Below are 22,559 nucleotides of genomic sequence, written 5' to 3' on the forward strand. Positions count from 1 at the left end.
TATGGAAACATCTGGAAAACTATTTTCCCCTTTCTTCTCTGGGGTGAAATGTGACTCAAATTCTGCAGGTTGCCTTTAGTCTTCTTCAGAATTCTTTTTTAGTGTTACTTTAAGGTTTTGCAGTGTTGGGGCATAAAATCTCCTTTTCCCTGAAAAATGACACAATGCCTTCTACTGAGTTATATTTAATTAAGTTTCTCCATTTTATAAAGATATACTGTGCTGTTAACTGCTTGAATGAATATTTAGTATATCCTGTTCAGCGGAAAGCAAGAAGGCTGATTTTGGTATGTTGAAAATAACAATGAGAGTTGTGAAGGAGAGAAAAATGTAGTAAAAGCATTGTGAAAGGTGAGTAGAGCCTGTCCAGGAGGTACCTGCTTGGTCTGGCTGAGCTCCCCAGGGTGTCAGCTCTTTGTGTACCTAAGCTGAACCCTGAGTGGCTTCTTTTGTTACTGTTACAGCTTCTGTTCCTCTGATCGATTTCAGTTCTAAAGAGTTACATTTAAGATAATTAATCCAAGAACTAATGATTTAGTTGAATACTTAATTAATACCTTCTTGTGTTAATCCACAAGAATTTGTGAAACCTCTTGTCTGTGTAGCTGTGGCACTACAGCATTGATAGGAGCTATTTGCCTGACTTGTTTAAATGTGTTTCTAAAGCTGGATATAGAAGCCAAAATGTATGTGGTTTGTCCCTGTAATTTTCCAATTGGTTTTCCACTTGTGCTGTCAGCTGCTCAGATGGCTTGTTCTTTTCTCTTAGCAAAATGTTGGCTCCCTCAAGCTGTGCATGATGCAGAATTCCCTTCTCTTCCCTTGTTTGAGGTTGTTGTTTTTGGGTTTTTTTTGTTTGCTTTGGGTTGTTGTTGTTTGGCTGAGGGCTTCCCCCCCCCCCCATTTTTTTTTTTTTTTTTCTTTGTTGAGGGAGTGGGGGTTTGGTTGGTTGTTTCTTTGGTTTTTGTCTAAAATGGACAGGTCTGGAGACTGGATTGCTTCAGCCACAGGTACAGACATGGAACAGGCACTGTTTGAGCTGTCCTACCCGTGTCAGCCCATCCATGTGTCCCAAGCTGAATCTTGAGCCAGTGATTGCCAGGCTGTTCACCTCGCTCTGCTGTGGCATTTGCAGGAGTTTTTCATAGCAGTGAGTTTCCAACACAACTACAGTAGCCAGTAAAATCTCTCCAGGCAGGTTTTGTTGAAGGGTTGTCCCATGGTGACTGTCACCTCTTTCAGATCTGGAATGTCATGTGAGTTGGTTGATGAGGAGTGTTTTTTGTATGGAATTGGAGTTTCCAAACAGGTTAATAGAAAAGCCACAAGTACACAGCTGAGCCGCAGTGGGACTGCACAGTGCTTGGTGCATGTGGTGTTTGTTCCAGAGCAGTTCTGCAGACATTTCCAAGGCAAGAAAACTACCCTTGATGTGTACAGGTGTCCCAGACCCTGGATACTTGTGGATAGGTAGCCTGCCTGAGATTGCAAAGCATTTTTGGGCTCCTGACCACACGCCAGGCACCCATGTGGCCCGAGGGTGTGCCCTGATTTAGATTCATTGTGCTTCACTATGTTGTCATATAATTGAGTATCTGTTGGACACAACTAAAAAGGCATCTGTTTCCAGTCTGAGGGAGGAAAACAGATGTTTTATTCTCTTGTGGGAGCTCACAGTGATGCATCAGCTGTTGCTCCAGATCTCAGTGATGACAGCCAAAAAGGCAAAGACACACAGGTCAAAAGGAGGAGGAGGAGATCAACATTAAATAATTTCTATTTCCTTTGTGTTAAGTGACACGTGGGGTTTGATTCTGAAGCATGTGGAAAGCATTACACTCTAAGCTAGAATTAGCTTTTAAATGGACAGGGACAGAATCCTTTTACATTGGTTTGCTAGACCAGGTATATCAAGAGATCTAACTGTCAAAAGTTAAAAGATGTTAAAAAAGATGCCTGGCTTGATCAAGAACTGTACTAAGAGCTGGATGTAAGACATAGTTGCAAGAGGCATGCACGGGCTACAGAGTGGTTGAAGATGCTGGGCCAAAAGCTGTGTAAGAAGGTCTGCAGAGTGGGTCAGTGGTGTCACTTCAATGTCCCTGTCCCTTGCAGGATCACACAGCAGCTCAAGCAAGGAGTGCATACTGACAGCTGCCCAGCTTGCAGATGGGCCCTGGTACATATCTGCTGATGTGAGGTCTGGTTCCACTTGCATAGGCAGGCATGAAGGTCAGCACTGGGACCGTCCCCTTCTGTGTTCTCGTGGTGCTGGTTTTTTCGGGTCCTGGTTTTAGCTGGAGTATAGCACTGATGGTAAGCCTCTCAGAGTTTTCCCTTTAAGTTGTTTGACATGAATTGAAAATGTGCAATTAAAAGTAGCTTGGAGAGGGAGTAAGAGGGAATGGCAAGAGAAGAAACCGGTGTAGTCAACAGCTTAGGCAGTAGCTCTGTCTTCACTGGCCTTACTGAACAGTAAGCTATGGGAAGCATCACGCTGTATGGGCTGTGCTAGATCTTGTGGCTGCTGTAGATGCTGGGTTAGGTGTAGTTCAGCTGCACCCCTCACTGGTGTAGGAGATACTTGGAAGTGTTTTAACCCATGCCTTTAAGGGCCATCCTCTGGGCTTTCTCCCGAATGGGTCAGAAGGAGTATGAGTAGGATTCTGGCTGAATTCCTCTGTGGAATTCCTTCTTCCCAACTTTCATCCCTTTATCTAGCACCCACCTCTTCACTTTTCTGGGCTATTGTGTCTTTCTGTGGCTGAAAAAGGCATCTTGAACCTTTCTTCTTTTCTGAGTGGAGTTCTTCACTGTGGTACCATTAAGCTGCTGCAGATTGTGTCTGGAGACATTTTCCAAAGGCGTAGTAGGACTGTGTGGTACATGCTGAGCAGGCAGTCTGTCTGTGCAGGGTGGGAGGTGCTGTGAAAGCTCTAGGTCTTAGGGTGTTTCCAGAGTGTTACAAAGCCTGTGGCTACTGAAAATGCTGTTGCATTTTTAATCGCATGTGTTCCTTTCTTCCTAAACAAGGCAAGAACAAAGCTTCATTGACTACGATCTAGCAAGAGCTGTCATCATCTAGTAAGTTTCCTACTCAATCCGGCTGCTGCCTACTCCTCAACCACAGTGGCTACTCTGCATCCTTGATTGAGCCCCAGCTTTTCTCACATTGCCAACAGCTGGTGGGACTTTGCTGTGTCTGCACCTCTTTGGTGCCCTTGTCATGAGACTGTCCATGCATCCTGTCATCATTGCATTGCAGTATTGCTGTTCCACATAAAAGTTGGTGTTGAATGGTGTAATCTGTAAGTGCGGATGTTCAGAAGCTTGGGAACTAGTGATCAAGGGGAGTATCTGGATATTTGAACATCCTCAAAATTGTTACTAGACTTTGTGAGCCCTAAGGGAGCAGAAGATTGTCGGTGATTATCTGCTAGGTTGTGTGCTTGCCTTGTTTTTTTCCAGATGCTGTCTAAACCCTCAGAAACACTTCAGTTCCAATTTTAAAATGTGCTGACCTTTTCTACTGCTGTAGTGTTAGAGATGGAGTTGGGGTCAGTGCTTCTGTGCTAGGAGCTTTTGAGGTGCTCCAGCTAATATGGTTCTGCCTGCAGGCAGATTGCCAGTGTGATTTCCCACTTGCTCTGTGCACCTAGCAGCCTTTTGCTGCTAATGGAGAGGAAGGCAGTGTTATTAGGTAAAGCAGCCTGGTCTGTTAATAAGGCACATTGCTGTGCTGGCGATTGATTAGTTGCCATAATAAAGGCTTTCTGTTTTCCTATAAAAAAGTGAAACAGGGCAATGCAATGGCCTTTTTATTTTCCTTGCCATATTCTTTTTGCTTTTCTGTAATTGTCCTCCTTGTAGAGGCTTCATTATGCCTTGAGCTCTGAGATGCAACTAGTTACCAAAGCTACAAGGAATAGTGGTCCTGATCCCAAGCTGATCCTAGGGCAAGATCTCATCAGTGGTCACAGAGTTATAATTTTTCCTTCCTGGCTGAGGACCTGGCTGTAAGTGCAAATGTTCAACTGGGGGCACTGGAAATGTAGGAATAGTGGCAGTGCTCATGATTAAACTATTTAGCTGCTCTGTGGTGAGGAACCAAAGGCAGTAGCAGTTGGTAGTGCAGATGTTTTGTTTTGATGTCATTTCATGTGAAGACACTAAGCATTGAGGGCTGCCAGGTAGGGACCCATAGCTGTGAGGTGCTGCATAAGCAGAACCACCTTTCTGGAACAATGGTACTGCTGCTGTTTTTCCAGCAGTGTTCGGATAATTGAGATGTGGAAGTGTGAAGTAAGTTCCAACTCTGCTTTCAACTGCAAAGTCTCATGTTGTATTACCATGACTGCTGCTTCCCTGGAGCCTTAGCAGACTGTAGTTTGTGTCAGTGGTGATTTACCTGCTATGCTGTCTGGAGCTTTGACCTTGCACAGGGTAGAAAAGCCTCCTGCACTTTACAGCAGTGACTCTGCAACTTGTGCTTCCCTCCATCTCCTTTGGAGATAGCCCAGTGATTGCTTTTCTTCTCATCTTACACAACCACTCAAGGACCAGTTCAGAATCTGCAAAACAGGGTGAATTACTTGTTCTTTGGAACTTTCCCTGAGCAGAGGGCAGGGTAGGGAGCAGGGCTGACTTGGTCCAGCTCTTTCACCTGGGACATACTTGTCAGCTCTTCTGCAAGCAGATGTCTGCATGTCAGGATGACCATGTTCTCAAAAAAAACCTTCTCAGATTTCAAAGGGAAATAGCTAAGCTGTGTCACCAGTGGTGGCAATCAGCATGTTGAAGCAGCATGAAGCAAGCTGGTGTCACAGCTGCTGTAGAAGCTCTCTCCAGCATTCCCATTTAGGTCCCAAGCTGCCAGGCATGGAAGGTTCAGCAGGAGGCCAGCAGAGTGCAGCAGCTTTGTGGGGATGCTCAGCTCACTCCTTCCCTGCAAATATGGGGGATGAAGGTTCCTGCAGCCACCACCACATCCCTGCTGAGCCATGGTGTGGTGAGTGGAGAGAAGGGCTTGTCTCTCTTCCCCCCTCAGTTTGTCCAGGCTGTCAGGGTAGCCTGAGGCTGATTCACTCTGGTTGCTTTGTGCTCAATCAGCTGTTGCTGGATTGTGCAGCTTCTTTACCCTTTTATGGGAGTGTTTAGGTGTGTCTTACTTAAAGCTGGATGGATTTGTCTGCCATGCTTGGTGACCATGTACTCCTGGAGCAGATGATGGTGGTCTGCTCTCTGATATGGGGGACTGCCTGCAAGTCTTTCAACACCACCCAGATATTAAAGGACAGATGCTTTGAGTTGTTTTTGTTGACCTCTGAGAAAATGTATTGTCTGTATTGGGAAAGGCTGTGTTGCATCCTGAGGACTAACAAGAGACTACTGGGAGAGATGACCTGGCAGTTGGAGAGGGGCAGGAGAAGGGCTTGTTGACAGCCCTTGGCACCTACTGGAAGTGCTCTGAGACAAGACAAAGCAGCAGCAGATGCCAAATGAGCTGACTACTGGGTGGCACAAGTACTTTATTGACTGCCTTGGGGAACCTCAGGAGTCAAATGAGCAGAGGCAGACCCTCATGCCCAGGGCTGCCACTCTTTCTGATTGTGAGATCACTCTTTTGGGGGCCTGTGTAAATAGGAGTCTAAAAGATCTGTGCTGATATAAAGGCTTGGAATAGCTCTGTACTTAGCAGCATTGCAGCATTATCTGGAATTTTGGATGGAGAGCTGCCCTTCCTGTGCCTTGGTGTGGAGCTGTGCCCGCTGGATGACTTCCCTGGGGAGAGGCCGGCATCAGGATCCAGCATTGGGGGGCCCATCGCTGCTCCTCCTGGACCTTAGTGTCTGTTATTTCAGGCACAGTTATTTCAGTAACTGTTCCAGCAGTGAAGGGGTCGGCTCTTCAGTGCAGTCAGTCCAGTGCAGCCAAGGCTGGAATTCAATTAATTCTTTGTTCATTTGCCAGCCATGCCCTCGGTTGTCTGTTATCTGTCTGTAGTGGATCTGTTGACTCTGTCAATCCATACATGATTTCTACTTTCTGCCTCTGACCTCCTGAGGCAGGTGTCACATTGGGGTTGATAAATGGATCCAGCATAGTCGGGAATAACATCTGCTCACCCCATTTTGCTGTTTCCTCAATAGCTGTCCAAGCACCACTGTAATCATTGTGCTAATTAACTCCTCATTTTTGTAAGGACAACAGCAAAAAGTCATGCAAGACCTACCTCTTCCTTCTGGCCTTATCCTGGGGGTGAACTGCAGGGTATGTTTGCACTGTGCATGTGTTTCCTTTCATGTTTGAGTGATGAGTTCCCCTCACTCTTCCTGGCTTGCGGGCAGTTTGAAGAAGAGATGGATTCCTTCCTCTCCCGGTATCGAATTTATCCCTGGGGCACATCTGTGTAATTGCAGGCAGCACACTTATCTCTGTGCAGGATGCTGCCGTGATGGGACTCTGATCAGACAGCTGTGAATGGTGGCTGGCGCTCAGAGTGCCATTGACTTTCCCTAAAAGCATCTCTCCGCTGATGAGGATCTGGAGCCCACCCTCTTGCTGGGGCTCTGCTGCGGGACTCCAGCCGAGAGGCTCCCAGTGAGCTGGCAGACACAGGCAGCGATAGTGCTTGGGGCAGCTGGCTGAGCATTTGTCAATGGTAGATTAAATCCAGTGTGCGAGATGAATGTGAAAACGAAACACAGCTTAATAAAAGCACGAGGAAAATTCTCCTTTGGTGTATGAATGAATAAATGATGTTGAATTAAAAATTGACAGTATTTGAAGGGTGTGTTACTGTGTGGGGAGAAGACTGCAGGAGCTCTTTGGAGGTGTTGGGAGATGTTAGGATCCACGGGCTTGTATTTAGGAAGGTTTTTTTCACAAGAGACTTGGCATGGAGTAGTAGGCTGTTTCTCCGGCCACACCACGTAGCACACCACCCTGAGTGGTACGGAGCAGAATTTGGAGTGAATCCATGTGCCAGGCTGAGAGTTGTGGAGTGACCGCTGGTGCGCTGGGGGTTCAGCGCAGAGCGGCCCCGCGGGTGCTCCGCACGGGCTCTGTTGGGAGCAGCGCTGTCGCTGGAGGGGGAGGGGAGAGTGGGAGCGGTGTCGGGCGGCGGTGCCGGGAGGCTGCGGGAGCGGTGCCAAGAGGTCGCGGCACCGCACGGGTCCCGCACGGCGCCGTGGGCTGCCCGGTCGGGCTCGGGGCGAGTGTTGTTGAGGACGCGCCGCGCACACGCCGCGGTGCGAGGTTCCAAAAATTGCGCCGCGCACGGAGCGGGCGCTGTTGTGTTGTTTAAGGCGTTAGCAGGGCTGCTCTCGCCATGCGCTCATTGAGCAGCCGCGCAACCCCCAGATAAGGACGGTTGGCGGCCGCTGGGGCGCGCCGCCCGTAGGGGAGCGGGAACCTCGCCCAGGTTCCGGCGAGGGGCGGCGCGCCCCCAGCCCTCCCTATGACCGACCCCCGGCTCGGGGGCGCGCACCGCGCGGGGCCCCGCTCCCCCGGGCGGCTCCCACCCGGGTTTTGGCCCTTCGGCGGCGGCGTTACCCAGAGTGCTCCGCGGCAGCCGGGCCCTGATTTGCATAGAGGGCGGGGCCGACGCGCGGCGGCAGCGGAGATGGAGCGCGCCCTCTGCCGATTGGCCACGGCACTGCCGAGCACGGCCCTGGCACGGCCCCGGAGAGCACGCAGGGAACGCTGTGCTTCCCGTGCATGTACACACGGCTGTGTGCAGGGAACGCTGTGCTTCCCGTGCATGTACACACGGCTGTGTGCAGGGAACGCTGTGCTTCCCGTGCATGCACACACGGCTGTGTGCAGGGAACGCTGTGCTTCCCGTGCATGCACACACGGCTGTGTGCAGTGAACGCTGTGCTTCCCGTGCATGCACACACGGGTGTGTGTCTGCAAGGACAGTGTGTACAACGAGTACAGCTTTGTGTATGTATACAGACACACTTGTGTGAAGGTGCAGGGAGTGTAAATATATGTACGTATGACAGTATCATAGAATATCCTGAGCTGGAAGGGACTCACAGGGATCATCAACTGTAATTCCTGGCTCTTGCACAGGACAGCCCCATCAATCCCATATGTGCCTGAGAGCCTTGTCCAAACACTCCTTGAGCTCTGGCAGGCTTGGGGCCATGACTGCTGCCCTGGTTGTTTGTGTATGTATGTACACTTGTGTGTATGTAGAGGGAGTATCGAGATGCCTATATATGTGTATATACGTACACTTGTGTGTGGTATGGGGAGCTGGGCTATGTTGGAACAGCCCTGGTGGCACCATCTCAGAAGCCTGGCTGTCCCCAACACTTCCAGGCATGATTAACCTCAGTGCTTATCCAGCAATGTATGGAGAAATGCCTCATGCCAGCATGATCATTATCTAAGGGTTTTTGCAAAGTGTTTCACATGCAGGCTATGTGGTACTTTCAGTATGTACCTTTTTCTGGTAAGCATAGTTAATTAGAGCAGGTTTTCTGATTTGCAGCCTGTTATGAAGCTTCTCTCAAACTAGGTGTCTTCCTTTGAATTCCAGTTACATCATAAAAATGTTTGGTTTAATTTCTGCCAGTAAATAATGAAGCAATTTTTAGTGCATATCATTTTCTAATTATAATTATAATAATTGCAATTAATTAGAGATGCTAGTTACAGCAAATACTGAAATGGTTTATGCACATGGTTTGTGTACCTTGCACATCTATACATATGAATTTAGCACTGAGCAGCAATCACATTTGCAGTTCACTCTTAATTCATTGCTTGTTCTGTGCTTGCAGGTGGTTCTCTTGGGGATTGACATCATTTCCGCACTTGTGTCCCGCTTGCAAGATCGCTTCAAGGCCCAGATTGGCACAGGTGAGGGGTCTCTGTGTGACCATCACTGCCAGCACCTGCACTGGCTGCTGGACTCAGAGATGTCTTTCCCCGCAGGAGAGCACTTGGGAGACTCTTGGTGGTTTTCAGGCTCTGCTGGAGGGCAGCAGGGCTGGTGCCTCCATTGGGCTTTGGAAGGGGAGAGTAGAGGGGCTCTGCCACTGTTAGAGTTTTTTCCTGAGGGATTTGAATGTTCCTGTTTTCTTTCCTTAGTGCTGCCAAGTTTACTTGATAGGCTGGGAGATTCTAAGGACTCAGTGAGGGAGCAGGATCAGACCTTGCTGCTGAAAATCATGGAACAGGCTGCTAACCCTCAGGTATGTTCAGCAGTTCTCCACAGTATGAGTGATTAGCTGTTTAAAAAAACCAAAACTTTTTTAATGTAAGAAAGTGTCATTTTTCACTGCCATTTTTCTGTCTGAAATTACTTCATCTCTCTACACCTTGTTATAAGATTTTCTTCACTTGGGAAGGCTATTGCCTGACAGGATACACATGGGATGAGAGCGTGTCAGTGGATTTCCCAAGGATGGGATGGGTATATGTCAAGAGTTATTGTTCCAGGTTTTTGGAAGGTACTTGCTTTCTGTAAGTATGAGTATTGTTGTTATTGTTTCAGGTAGGGGGGAGTAACTGTGAAGTCAGCACAAAACAAATTAGATCTAAAAGTATCTTGCTCCTTTTTGTCCTGTTCTGCTTGGATAGGTGTATAGCTTATATTTGATCTCCAGAGGTTGTGTGATGTATGTCTGCTGGAAGATAGAATCTATTTCTTATCCCATCTCATTTTTTCTTTTTCCTGTCTTGTGCAGTATGTGTGGGACAGGATGCTAGGAGGGTTCAAACACAAGAATTTTCGGACAAGAGAAGGGATTTGCCTCTGCCTTATTGCAACACTCAATGCGTAAGTCAGAACTTTCTGCAAACCTGTGTTGTGTATGTGAGCCTGCTCTGTGATTCATAATGGTGCTTTTTGTTCTTTATTCCCAGATCTGGAGCTCAGAGTTTAACACTGAGTAAGATAGTGCCACATATATGTAACTTACTTGGAGATCCAAACAGCCAGGTGAGCTTTTGCTGTGAGTCACATCTAAAGGTTGTGCTGATTGCCTTGTTGGTAAATCAGCTAATTGTGCTGCTGGTGGTGAGGTCTGAGCAATGCTGTGCACACAGAACCCTTGGCTGGTTTTGGAGAGGTATAATTTGAAGATACTGAACAGCATATCAGTTACTCCAAGGGTTCAGCAGAATAACATGAATCTGCAGGTGAGATGAGCAGAAGAGGGAAACCTTTGTGGGAAGGGAACTCCTGTGCCTTGAAGCCTGAATACGAGGGAGGCTGCAGGGATCCCTCTGGGCTTAGTGCAGCACCCCTCACCTTCAGAGAGAAACCAGTCTGGGCAGGGAGGGCAGATGGGGCCAGTCAGGCAGCCTGGCCATATGCATTGCCAGCAGCTGTACAGGCAGTTTCTGAATAGGGGGTGAAGACAATCTGTACCAGGACCTTTAATCAGCAATGCAACCCAAATGAAAATACAAGTGGAATAAAATCTGTTGCTCCTCAGTGCTTTATGTCTTGTTTATAATTAGATACGAGTAGGTGGGGTTAATGAGAAGAGGGAGGTGGAGAAGTGTTCAAACTCATAATGTACATCGTGTAATGTGTACTAGCAGTTTTTGAATAATGTTGTTGGTTGTTCTGCCAGCATGGGTAACACATATGTGATCCAGGTCTGGAGAAGGGTGTTCAGCTAGAAGGAGGTATGGTGTGTCCAGCTGGAGAATGGGTTTATATTTGCTCTGGGGAGTTGGCAATATTTCTGTGGCTGTCAGGGCCTCCCCTTGCTAAGAGGAGGAGTGAAGCAGCCTTCCTTTGCTGCTTGTGCCAGTGCAGGATGGTAAACCCATCACTCTAAGAAATTAAATGTTTAGGGTCCTCTGTAGTTCTGAGCTAGGACTAAGAAAGCTGTTACTCTCCAAGGAAATCCTGGATTTAGGGCTTGGACTTGTTAAATACACAGATGCCGTGGTCCTGTGAGCTTTTGAATGAATTGGAAAGTTGGCGAGGGCACTGAGACATTTTCTCTCTGTGCTGCCTCTTCTTTCTGCCTGGCACAGCTCATTGTCCTGTATGTCTGTTGTCCAGCTAGAGACAGGAACAAGGCTGGTCTGTTTCCCTTTCTCCTGGCTCTGGTTCCTCATCCCCAGAAAGCCTGTGCCTGAATTGGTCAGACAAAAATCGGTGTGACAGTGGCCCTGGGGCAGGGGCTGGTCCTAGGCTCCTCTGGAGCTGCTGCTGGTGCCTCCTGCGTGCTGGGAGACTTGCTGGGCTGGGTCACTGCTGCCCTCTCTTGGAGAGAGGCTCGAGAAACAGTTCCAGGTCAAGTCCAGTTTTTTTTCCTCTTCTTTTGCTGTGGATGTGGAAGCTGTTCCATTAGAGCCCTTTACAGAAATAGTGCTTCTGTTGTTTTCAACTGATGTGATTGGGTAACTGAGTGTGCATCTGGTGTGACAGCAGTACTTTGATCATTTTCTCAAACATAAAATTACTAAAGCATGTTTATTGCGGTGGTAGACTAAACCAGGGACAATGGTGGGGGCTCCTTGCCTTGCTCCTTGGGATTTAGGCCGTCCTGCAGCTGTGCCTCTGCTTAATGGTACACAAAGAGACAGTCCTTGCTCTGCACAGAGTGGGCTGTGTACTCAAAAACTGGGGGCACCAAAGAGTCCCCACAGACTGCAGTGCCCAGCAGCGTTGGTAGCAAATGGGGCTGATGGGCAGGAGACAAGAGGCAGGAGTGCTGAGTAAGGGCTGGCATGAGTGGAGGAGGGCTCTGGAGGCTGGCACTGTGACCCGCTGAGCGGGAGGGCTGCAGAGCAGGAGAACAGGGTGAGGTGGGTGCAAGTCAGGTGTTGGGGTTTTCTTTCTTTGGCTAGGAGGCAGAGTATGTGTGCCTGCTCTTTGACTCCCACCTATAGGCAATTCTAGCTTGTGTCCTCAGGATATTCCATGTCTAGTCCTGGGGTGTGTGTGGGGGTAGCTGCTGGGGCAGCTTCTGAGAAGCAGAAGTGCACAGCTCTGTAGGTGTCTCTGTAGGCAGAGCAGATATTTTCTTTACCTCCTCTGCCTGCTGTGTCTAGCAGAGGAAGGGTTTAAGTACAGAAGGGTGACACTTTAATCAGATTTATGTCTCTTCTGTTGGCTGGAGGGAAGGATGTGCTCAGCAATTTCTTGCAAATCAGTTTGGAAAATATGCAAAATTCATGATGACTCAGGTGATTGATTACTCCTCCCTCCCTCCCTGTTTTGCTATCAACATAGAAACCTAAGTTTCTAAGACAGCATTAAAAATCAGTTTATTTTATAATATCCCAGTAATATAAAGTCTGTTTGTGTCTCTATCCTTTTTTCATCCAGTAAATGTACCCACTGTACGCCATGGGAGGAGTTTGGCAAAGGCAGCCTAGCTCCTTCTGCATGAAACCTTTCATCTTACACCTTCAATACCTTTTCAATTCAATTACCTGCTGATACTGTTAATATGTGAAAAGCAGGGTTGGAAGCTCCTTCATGAGCTGTGGGTAATGTGTATAGTGGCAACTGTTGTTGCTGAGAAATATGCAAATTTAGTTCTCTGAGGTAGGGCTTATTAGGGATTTATTAATTTAAATTGTAAAGATGATTGATTTCTCTCATCTCTCACATCCAGGTTCGAGATGCAGCAATAAACAGCCTTGTGGAAATTTACAGACATGTTGGTGAACGTGTAAGGGCTGATCTCAGTAAAAAAGGATTACCCCAGTCTCGGTAAGCTGAGAATGTCATTAGGCCTTCACTATTTTTGGGTTCCTTTTTATTCCCTTCCTTCCTTCAGAAGACTTCAGGAACCTCATGATTGAACCTTTTACCAGGATCATTGTTTTATTTTTTATTTTTTAATCTGATAAACACTTAGATTTACTTAAAGCAGATCCTGTACCTTTGCCCAAGTATGCCACAGCATCTTTGGAAAACGAAAACTATTGCAGATGGTTAGTTAACTGATATAAGGGAATTAATATTTTTCCTGTATGTTCTGCATACATGGAGAGGAGACACTTCAGAGTAGCTTGTGTTTACACAACTTAGACTGTCATAAACAACAAAAACCCCCACCAAAAAAAAAAAAATAAAATCAATTATAGATTTTATTTTAAAAAAAGCAGCCTCCCTGCCCTGCCCCCCTCCCCCCAAAAAGCAACCAAACCTATGTCAAAACCAAAGCCACGTCCCTCTGCTTCTGCTGTTTCAGGTGTGTTAGAAAGCTGCTCTGCATCTTGCCTCCAGTGCTCAGGGCAGAGCTTGGTTAGACCTGAGGATGGAGTAGATGGCAGGTTGTCAGTGCTCAGAGGGAAGAGGTGGTTTTAGAGTTGGGGTGCAGGCAGGTGGAGGCAGCACTGTTGCCTCTTGTTCTCCAGTGGAAACATCTGCTCCCACAATTTGCCTTAAAGTAATAAACTCACTGGAAAGGAATGATGAGATGTGATAGGGATCTTCTGCTCTGCTAAATCTGTGACATAAATGGGAAGGTGTCAGGGCTACAGACAAATGTTGTGTCAATTTTGTTGTATTTCTGCAAATAGTTAAGATAGACAAAATGGTGATGAACTGGTAGTGCATCTACAGTTAGCCATATCACATCTTCAGTAATTTAGTATTTTCAATTATATCTCAGGTTTTCCTTTCAGCTGTTGTGTGTTGATGTTGGTTTTTTAAATCTTCAAATAACTTCCTTGCATTGAGAAATTTTCTGCTGACATTTTTGACAGTGCTCCCAATGACCTGAGTGGAGCCAAATCTGTTCTAAAACATCATAAGATGTTAGAATTTGGCTGCCCAGGGAAGTGGTGCAATCAACATCCCTGGAAGTGTTCAAAAGCCACGTGGATGTGGCATTTAAGGACATGGTTTAGTGGTAAAGACGGTGGTGCTGGGTTAATAATTGAACTTTTGATGGTCTTAGAGGTCTTCTCCAACCTTAGTGATTTTATGGTTCTAATATTCCTAAAATTTAAATTCACTTGTTCATTGTGTATTTCTGTAACTTTCAAACAGGTTGAATGTAATTTTTACGAAATTCGATGAGGTCCAAAAATCTGGAAACATGGTCCAGACTTCAGTGGGTGAGTAGAAGTACTTGTATTCTCTTTTTGGTGCTTTTAGAAATTTTCAATTTGTGAGGCATTCAAATGGATATACAACAAGCATTCTGTTAGGGGAACCAAGTATGGTGATTGTTCAGAAATACACACAGTGCTTTTGCAACAAATAAAATGGATGTTTAGTTTGTCCGCTGTCTTTTTGTAGTATCAGAAGGAGAAGGAAGCCTAAGTTCAGAGAAGAGAAGGTGCTATTGCTGTCTTCTTTTTCTCAAGTGACATTAGAGAAATACATCTTCTGTTCTCAAATCCACATGCATGTAAATGGTTCATAAGGTAAATTAAAGAGTAATTTCAGAGAAGAATTGCCTTTTCAGTTTAATTCCCTAAAAGGCATGAAGAGTGTACACAATAATGCAGAAGTGTTCTGTTTTAAGCTTATGTTGTTTGTATTTTGCAGTTCCTGACTGTCCCAGGGTTCCTCCCAAATTTGTCCCAAACCTGGATACGAAGTTTGCATATCTTGTATGTTCAGGACTGACAGCCAGAGACCCTTATCAGAGCCTTAATTCTGTCTGTCTTGTCTGGGACTAGTATTTTGCTTACTGTAATAGCAAGTGTTTATTACTGTGTTAACAGATAAGGTTATGAGCTAGGAAGTAATTTTAATAGGTATTACTCCTTGTTTAACAATAGATTTTTGTGAGAATTCTTGGTGAGGAAATGCATCTTTCTGCTGATAGTTGAGAAGAGTAGATGAAGAACCTGAGCTCAGCACTGTGGGTTGCTATTCAGCTCACACCCTCTGCAAGGCCAGGAGCAGGGGAGATGACGTCAAGTCATTCCCACCATGCTCTTGGAAGTCAAGAGAAAAGAGAAGTGTTTTCTCTTTTAAATAGGAAAAAATACCTTTTTCACTTCTGGGCACCGGTTCCTCTGTCATGGAAGGGGTTAAAATTGTGCTTTTGCATAATATGGGAGTGTTCTGTCCGTACTGGTGGATGAGGCTTACTGGGCTAAAAAAGTGCAGCTGAGAAACAAATGTCCTTTTTTTAGCAGGTTGGAGGGAAAGTAAATAATCCCTTACCAAACTTGTTTAGATTCCCAGCCTCCAGGTGATTTCTCTGAAACCTTTACTCAAACTGAAACAGATCTACTGCTGATTCAACTTCCTTGCTTTCCACGTGGCTAGGCTAAGGTGGAATTTTTGTCTTGCTAGCAGTGGAATAGAGGGGGCTTTCAAAACAAAACAAAAAAAAAAAAAAAGAAATTTGATGCATCATTGTATGATGTAGATTGCTGTAGTTTGGTGTTTCTAGGAGGCACTTGTCATCTGTGTATCTGGTCTTGATGGTGTGTATCAGATCTTCTTTCTTTTCTACTTTTAGGCTTCATTGAAAATTATTTTTTCTTCTATATCTTTTTGTCACTGTTTCAGTGAAAGATTTACCCTTTTTGTGCATCAAGGTCCCGAGACCTTATGATTTCCATCTTCTGTCCTTGACTCCTTTGACAGGCTTTCAGTACTTTCCAACGCAAGTACTGTATTCTTCACTGTTTAACCTGATCTTCTGATGTCTCACTGTTCCTTGCTTGTGCTGTGCCAGGGTGTAATCCCTGGAGTCTGTGTTTGTGGTAGGATTTCTCCTCAGTAGAATCTCCTGTATGAACACTGAGACAGAAAAGTAGCCTGGGGGAAAAGGGAGGGTGGAGTAGTGTTAAGGGTCAAAGAGACCAAAGCTGAGGATCTCCTATTGTTCTGCCAGAACCTTTTCATTTTCCCTAGAAATGAAAAAGTCTATAGTTGGAGAATTAAAGTTCTCATTTGTGAAGTTAGTGATGATAGCATTACTTATTAACATCTTTTGTGTATGTTTGAGGGGAGGGTTCAGTTTCCTGTAGTGCCATAGGCTTGTTTGTTGCTTCTTCCTGGCCTTCCAAGCACAGCACAAATACAGCTACATGCTCGTCCTATCTCGTGTGTCAACAGCTCTGTGCAACTTTCAGTTTATCTTTTTGAGATTGTGTAAGCCAGCAAAAGAAGGCTTATCTTCACCCGAAGTCACAAGTTTATTGTGACCTAAAGACAAGCTAAGTTTGTCAGGTTTCTTCTGTCCCTGACACTTTCTGAATGAAGGTGACACTTTCAGCAGTTGTCAAGAGTCACCAGGGAGGATGGTGGTAGATATCGCACATGCAAAAGATTTGCCTTTCTGAGGAAAGGTGGAAATAGCTCAGTCTTGTTAACCCTTTGAATCTGGCAGAGTGGTTTGATGGGTTACTATGTGGATGTGCTTCTCTTTGGGTAACCAAGAGCAGGCTGTTGGCTGAAAGGTCAGTCATAACTGAGCACCAGAGTTGTGCTAATTACAATGAGACTAGAAGGTGTTTGTCTAACCTCTCTTATTGCACAACACAGTGGTACTGGGCAGTTGGGACAGCAGCTGTGGCTTCTGGAATGGTGGAACACGGTAAAAACTGGTCTCTTGGCTCTGAAACCAGTGTTTGGGATACAGTTTCCTTTACCAGTTCACTGAGAATTCAAGTAAAAGGATGGAATTGCAGCAGCACTATTTGTATATCAGGAGTACTTTGGAGATTAGTGAGTTGCTCTAACTTGTTAAAGGTTTCATATCTAGTGGTTCCCAAGACAGAAATGAACAGAAATCTTACACAGACTACTAGAAAAGTTGCCTAAAACAATAGGACATTTTCTTAACCCAAAGAAGAAATCTAATGAATCAACTCTAATCAGATTAATGTTTTGTTTTTGCTTATCTTTCTATGCTGTAGTCCATTAGTGCTTGTTTGAGTTTATCTTGAATGGTTTGATTGTTTTTCTGGCTAGGCTTTGTTTTTATCATTTAGTAACACAAGAATCAAATGCATAGTGGGATGGGGGAGGTTTGCATAGTAATCTGAGGTGTTTCATTAAGTCAGAGGAGGTTTTGGCATGCCCAAGTATGCTGCTTGTTGCTAGGCTACCAGCAGCCCTTATAGCTAGAATATGGAGTTAAAATCCATGCTGGATTTCTCGATTATTCTCAGTGCATCTCTGTTTTGTTATTTGGCATATAATTAGTCAGCCTCTTGAAGCAAAAATTATAGTTTTTCCCCCTTTGGGCTTTCAGCAAGCTAATTATTTTCTGTGTAACTGCTTTTGCTAATTATGCAGATGCCTTATTCCCCTGGGACAAATACATTTTCAGCATGAAAGAGCCAGTAATTGCCAGCCAGTCAGCTGCTGCCTTTGAGTGGCATTGTGTGATGATCTTTAGTAGGATGTGATACAGAGAGAGGCTATTGGACAGAGACTCCAAGAAATTCATGCCGTATGGGTTTCCTTGGTATTATCTGGGAGGAGCTTAACATAAACTGTACAGATTTTCCATGCATTTGAGTTGACTTTGAATCACACTTGGACTCCAGCAGAGTTTATAATCAAGTTTCAGTACAGATTAAAATAAATTATCTGTTGAAAAATACAGGCTGAAAGGAATCAGTGACACAGACCAAAATGTTTTGGTGTTTTTTATGCTTTTGATCGTTGTGATAGACTAATATGATATTCTTTGATGTAAACCTTCATTTTTTTATGTACGTCACAAAATTTTTGGGAAATGCGTTTATATCTGTGCAGGAAGAGATACTGTGGTGGTGTTCCTGTGGGCAAGGAAGGCAATTTCTTGTTGATGTTGAATTTTGACTCAGAAGAGCAAGATTTAGGGACAGTGGAGGTAGTGGTCTTGGGCTGGAAGGAAATCAAAACAGGAGATCTCAAAGCCAGAATTCTGGAGCTGAGATCTCTCCCCCGCAGATACTTGCGCAGAGTAAGGTGAGGGGAGGATGCAGTTTTGGTAGCTGACTGCATGAGTGTGTGCTCTCCGAGTAAGCAAATTAATTAAAACAGTGCTAAAATAAAAGATGCAATAATTTCAGTTACTGAAAAACCTATGAAGAGGGAGCAATGCTACTTTTCATTAGAACTACTTCTATATTTGGGAGGGTGTATGAGACAAATATGCAATTTACTAGATTAATTCTGTTTGTGAAGTTGAGAACTTGGATTTAAATAGATGAAAACTGGAGCTATTTTAGATTCCTGTGTTTTGCTGGTAATAAAGCTGAGTCATTGGAAACTATTTTGATATTTATTGTATGAAGGAAAATCACCCACATTTGCCAAATGATGCCATGCATCTGAGGGTGGAATTTTGTTTGTTTGTCAACACACATCTAAGCAGCAGAATTGCAGATGGGAAGGAGGGACAACTGTCCAGGATAACAGATATTTTGTAAATGCTGCACTGTGCTTTTTTGCATTTATACCTCCTTGTGCAATTACATTTCCAATATGGCTTGCTCTCTATTAATACAGTTCTCAAGTTGAAATGTGAAGTGAAATAGAAGGTTGATTTCATTGACTCAGCATTTTTAGGGCATGAAAAAAGCAAATAAATACCTCTTCACCTGTGTGGGAGCTGAGAGAGCAGTAATATCTGAGTGATATTTGAATGAGCACCATTAACTGATAGTGCATCCTTGTGGAAGGTACAAATGGACGAGAGGAGCTCTACTCCCTTTCTAACAGCTTTGTAAATAAGCATATTGCTGAAATTCTCAAATGTAGAAGGGGAGGGTTGTGAGCAAGCAGGCACAGGGGGGCACATGGAGCTCAGCTGCATGCTGTACAGGCTTTTATTTTGGAGGAGAGCTGGCAGTCGCCTGCTAGGTCACACAGCAAAGGGGTGTAGGAGGCTGGCGAGTTAGCTGGTGATTAAGTTGCTGAGAAACATGTACTGAGAGACGTGTACTGTGGGGCTGCTCCCCAGCACAGTGCCCTTCCCCAGCAGCTTCCCAGCACTGCAGAGAATGACTACAGGGAAAGGTAGGTGCTAATGAATGTGCCACAGGGGTGGATGGGTTTATTTGTTAATGTCTGAGTATTCGACCTCTTATTAAAGGTTTGAAGAGACATAAGCAATCTTGCAGTAAAAGTGGAACTTAAAAAAAACAGTCTGCGAACATCTGTAGACTGATGTCATGAAGCTCAGTTTAAGATTCTATAAAATATGATAAATAGTCTGTTTGAAGGGGTTAAGAAAGAGGATGTATGCATATACAAGGGACCAGAACAGGTTGAGAGAGCTGAAGGACCTGAATTTTTAGGAACCCTGCTGTGGTCTGAGTTGTTTTTGAGTGATCATTGAGACTTCCATTTCCTAACTGTTTCCTTTTGCAGCATTAGTTGGGAAGATTATTTAAATTGGTTATGAGTACTTCTGAATTGTCATTGAATCACAGTTCCAAGGATGTGCCAGATAGAGACACCACTTTTTTTTTAACCTGTATTTTTGTATTTTAACTGCGTTTCTGTAACAGGAGATCTATGGTAGTCAGTGAGGCTGGATTGGGACTAGGTGAAATGGAAAGGCAGAGGAGCTCTGTATCTATTCACCTGTGAAGAATTAATTTACAAGAGGGAAGCATATATTGCATTTATTTTTGGTATGTAAGAACCCGTGCTTTTCTTCTGAGCTTTCAGAGGAGATGATTGATTTCTGTTAGCCATCTTTGCAGAAGCTGCATTTTCTTTCTTCCCCCTTTGCTCTCGATTCAGTGTACCTGTTGTCTTTTTGAAATCCTTACTATTCTGTGGATGTAGTAGACTAATTTTAGGAAGTCTGAGTCGGTCGGTATCTGAATTTTATAAACCTTGGGTTTGTATTGATATTTACTGTTGCAAGGTGTGAGTAAATTGGCAGCTTTTTTTGTAACAGAATGTGGAAGTCTCCTGGGCAAATTGAATGCTGTGGAATGAATACTGTATGCTACAGTATGTGCCATTTCTATGGACAGATCTTTATTTTATCCTTTTAGAACATTGTTTTCCAAGACAGTTACTGCATATATTTTCAGAGGGAGCAGTGGATGCATGTGTGTGGTGTTCCTTGTTCACTATCAGTAAATGCCTCCCAATGCCAGGAAATGAATAAAGAAACCTGTCTGGGCTGGTTCTTCTCATGAACAGCATCACCTGTCAGTGGATAGTGTCACCATCTACAGTGAAGAGACATTTGCCCTCTGGCTCCTCCTGTCCTGGTCAAAAGAGGAGTTGAGAACAATCCATGGTTTTTCCAAAATTGGAATTGTGTGGAATAGTTAGTGTATTTCATTTCTTATTACAGAAGACAAGCATGTATTTGTTGTTGTCAATGAAGTGTGATGATTTCATCATGCTGGGAACTTCTCAGCTTTAAAAGATCAGCTGGGGGAATGAAAACCCTGGGGCAGTGGTCCAACTGATCTTACCAGCTGGGAAATGTCTGACCTCCAGGTCACTGTTGGTTGTCTGAACTGTAGTAGAAGCAAGTGCCATAAGAAAAGTAAGTGTATAAATTGTTAGTGTATTGTGAATCCTGGGTTGAACCCAAAGTACTTTGATCCAGGATTTCCTTGCAAAGAAGACCAGAGTTACTCTGGTTGTTTCATCACTTCCCCTAAGCCTGATAGTTTTATATGAACACATAAATGCTCTTTTGGCAAAGCTTTGGTGTAATTACGCAGAACCACTCTACTGGCAACATCACCGACAGACATGCATAAAACAGGCTGAAGGAGTGGGCAGTTAAAGGATGAGATGAGATGCTGTTTAGTGTCGGCTTAGTGAGTAAAAGATTAACGTGCACTATTCCATTATTACTAATGGAAATTAAATGCATGAATGTCTTACACATCTGGAGATGAATTTCTTCATGCAGGGCCTGTTCTCTTCCTCCTCACTGGTGAAGCACCATGTGTATATGAGCAGCCTCAGTGGTTGCCTCAGAGAACACATGCAACTTAAAACATATGGCAAGGATGAATTTATATTCCAGTGTTCATAAAGAATTGGAATGAAAAAATCCTACACTCTTCCCTCCCATGGAAATTGCAGTAGCATCTGGTACAGCTGTGGAGGTAATCACAGTTTAGGAATGCTTAGTAGTTTATTGTTTTCTCTGCTATGGTCTTTTCTTTCAAATTCTTTCATGTGTTTTGTTGTCAGGTTGGTTTCACCTCTAAAGCAAAGCCTTAAATTTGCAGTGGCCATTGTCTTTTAAATGTCTGCACCAGTTTCCTAATATCTTCTGTGCTGTTTTTCCCAGCTGGCTCTCTTCTGTAGATGTTCTGTCAGAAACAGCTTGCGGAAAAAGCTGGGGCAGTATTAACTCCAGTGACATTTTTACATGAAAGGACTAACTAAATCTTATGGTTTTGATCACTTAGCTTTGTCATTTATGGTACGCAGAATCTTCCAGGGGCAAGTTTCTCAGTAGGACGGTTCATACATATGCTTGTGCATACACTGTGAACATAGCAGTGATTTAAAGTCAGCCTTTTAATTCTCAGCAATTCTCTGAGAGATAGGAGTACAAGTTACTCAAATATTGTAGAGGAAGACTGGTACACTAAAGGGCAATCTGGTGGGAGTAAAAGGGATCCCAAAGTTGTACACTGCAGATTCATGAAGTTTTTTTGGGTTGTGTTGTGTTTCGCACACACTGACTTCAACACTTGTTGAGGGTACACAGTCGAGTACTTCAGTGAGCACAAGTGAAATTATTACAAACTTTCCACTCCTACGAAAATAATTACAAAATTGTTCTTGACATAGAAGTCCTTGCCTGAGGCTCACAAACAGTTCTGTTTCCAGGAAAGTGGTAGAGGAGTAGGTGTCTGTCGTTCCCCTTTCTGTATGCTGGCTGCATGCTGGAGAGTGGTTTCCTAATAACTACTTTTAAATGACTGCTCTGGGCTGTTTTTATATAGAATCACTGTCCCAGTTAGAATTCAATTGCTGTCCTTAATCAGCTGCCTCAGTGGTGGCCAAAGACTGCTTGAGGAAGAGATGAAATTTTTTGCACCTCTTGTGGAGCACTTTGATGAATTCTGTGCTGCTGCTCTCATTTATTTGATGAGATTTGTTTTCAGGTTGAGTGTGTAACAAGTGGACTGAGTTTAGCTACTGTAATTAACAGCCTCTGAGGACAGCAGTCACTCTGTGGTAATTGGTGAAATACAGGATAAGCTTTTATGAGCAACAGAAGTATATGAAACATTGTTTCTCCTACCAGCAACAAATAACGTCTCAGTCCTTGTATATTTTAGCCACATTTGTAACCACCTTGTGTATTGTAGGCGCAGCTTCCATAACTGTGAGGTTTTATTAAAGTGTCTAGACTGAAGTGCACCTGGTTGATTTCTAAGGAATCTGAGACCAAATGCTTGGACGCTTGAAGGTCTTCTTGAACCTAGTTACTTTTCATTTTCAGGTCATTGATGTTAGGCTGGATGAGATTAGAGTGCTGAGCCCATTTCTGAGGAAGACTTACTAATACAGATGGTATGTCCAGTTCTAACATGCAGTGGTAGAACAACACCTGCTGTTACAGCCATGTGAGTGAGGGGCATGAAGAGGGGCTTTTTTCAAAATGCAGGAGTGGACAAGTGCTAGTTTGTTACTCCAGATGGAAGTACAGGGAAGG

General features: G+C 44.4%; 1 protein-coding gene and 1 non-coding gene across 18 annotated transcripts in view; one reads left to right on the forward strand and one right to left on the reverse strand.

The window, feature by feature from the left end:
* Positions 1-22,559, forward strand: part of CLASP1 (cytoplasmic linker associated protein 1) — a 170,504-nt gene that overhangs the window by 36,072 nt on the left and 111,873 nt on the right. For all 17 annotated transcript variants that reach the window (XM_058839247.1, XM_058839248.1, XM_058839253.1 and 14 more), the window contains exons 3-8: positions 8,796-8,874; positions 9,106-9,209; positions 9,705-9,796; positions 9,883-9,958; positions 12,603-12,700; positions 13,988-14,055. In XM_058839247.1, coding sequence (XP_058695230.1) covers positions 8,796-8,874; positions 9,106-9,209; positions 9,705-9,796; positions 9,883-9,958; positions 12,603-12,700; positions 13,988-14,055 — 517 coding nt within the window. The remainder of the gene's footprint in view (positions 1-8,795; positions 8,875-9,105; positions 9,210-9,704; positions 9,797-9,882; positions 9,959-12,602; positions 12,701-13,987; positions 14,056-22,559) is intronic.
* LOC131580021 (U4atac minor spliceosomal RNA) lies at positions 7,257-7,373 on the reverse strand. The gene has a single exon (XR_009277808.1). It is a non-coding gene; the product is annotated as a U4atac minor spliceosomal RNA (small nuclear RNA).

This window comes from Poecile atricapillus, chromosome 5, assembly GCF_030490865.1.
Source record: "Poecile atricapillus isolate bPoeAtr1 chromosome 5, bPoeAtr1.hap1, whole genome shotgun sequence".
NCBI lineage: Eukaryota > Metazoa > Chordata > Aves > Passeriformes > Paridae > Poecile > Poecile atricapillus.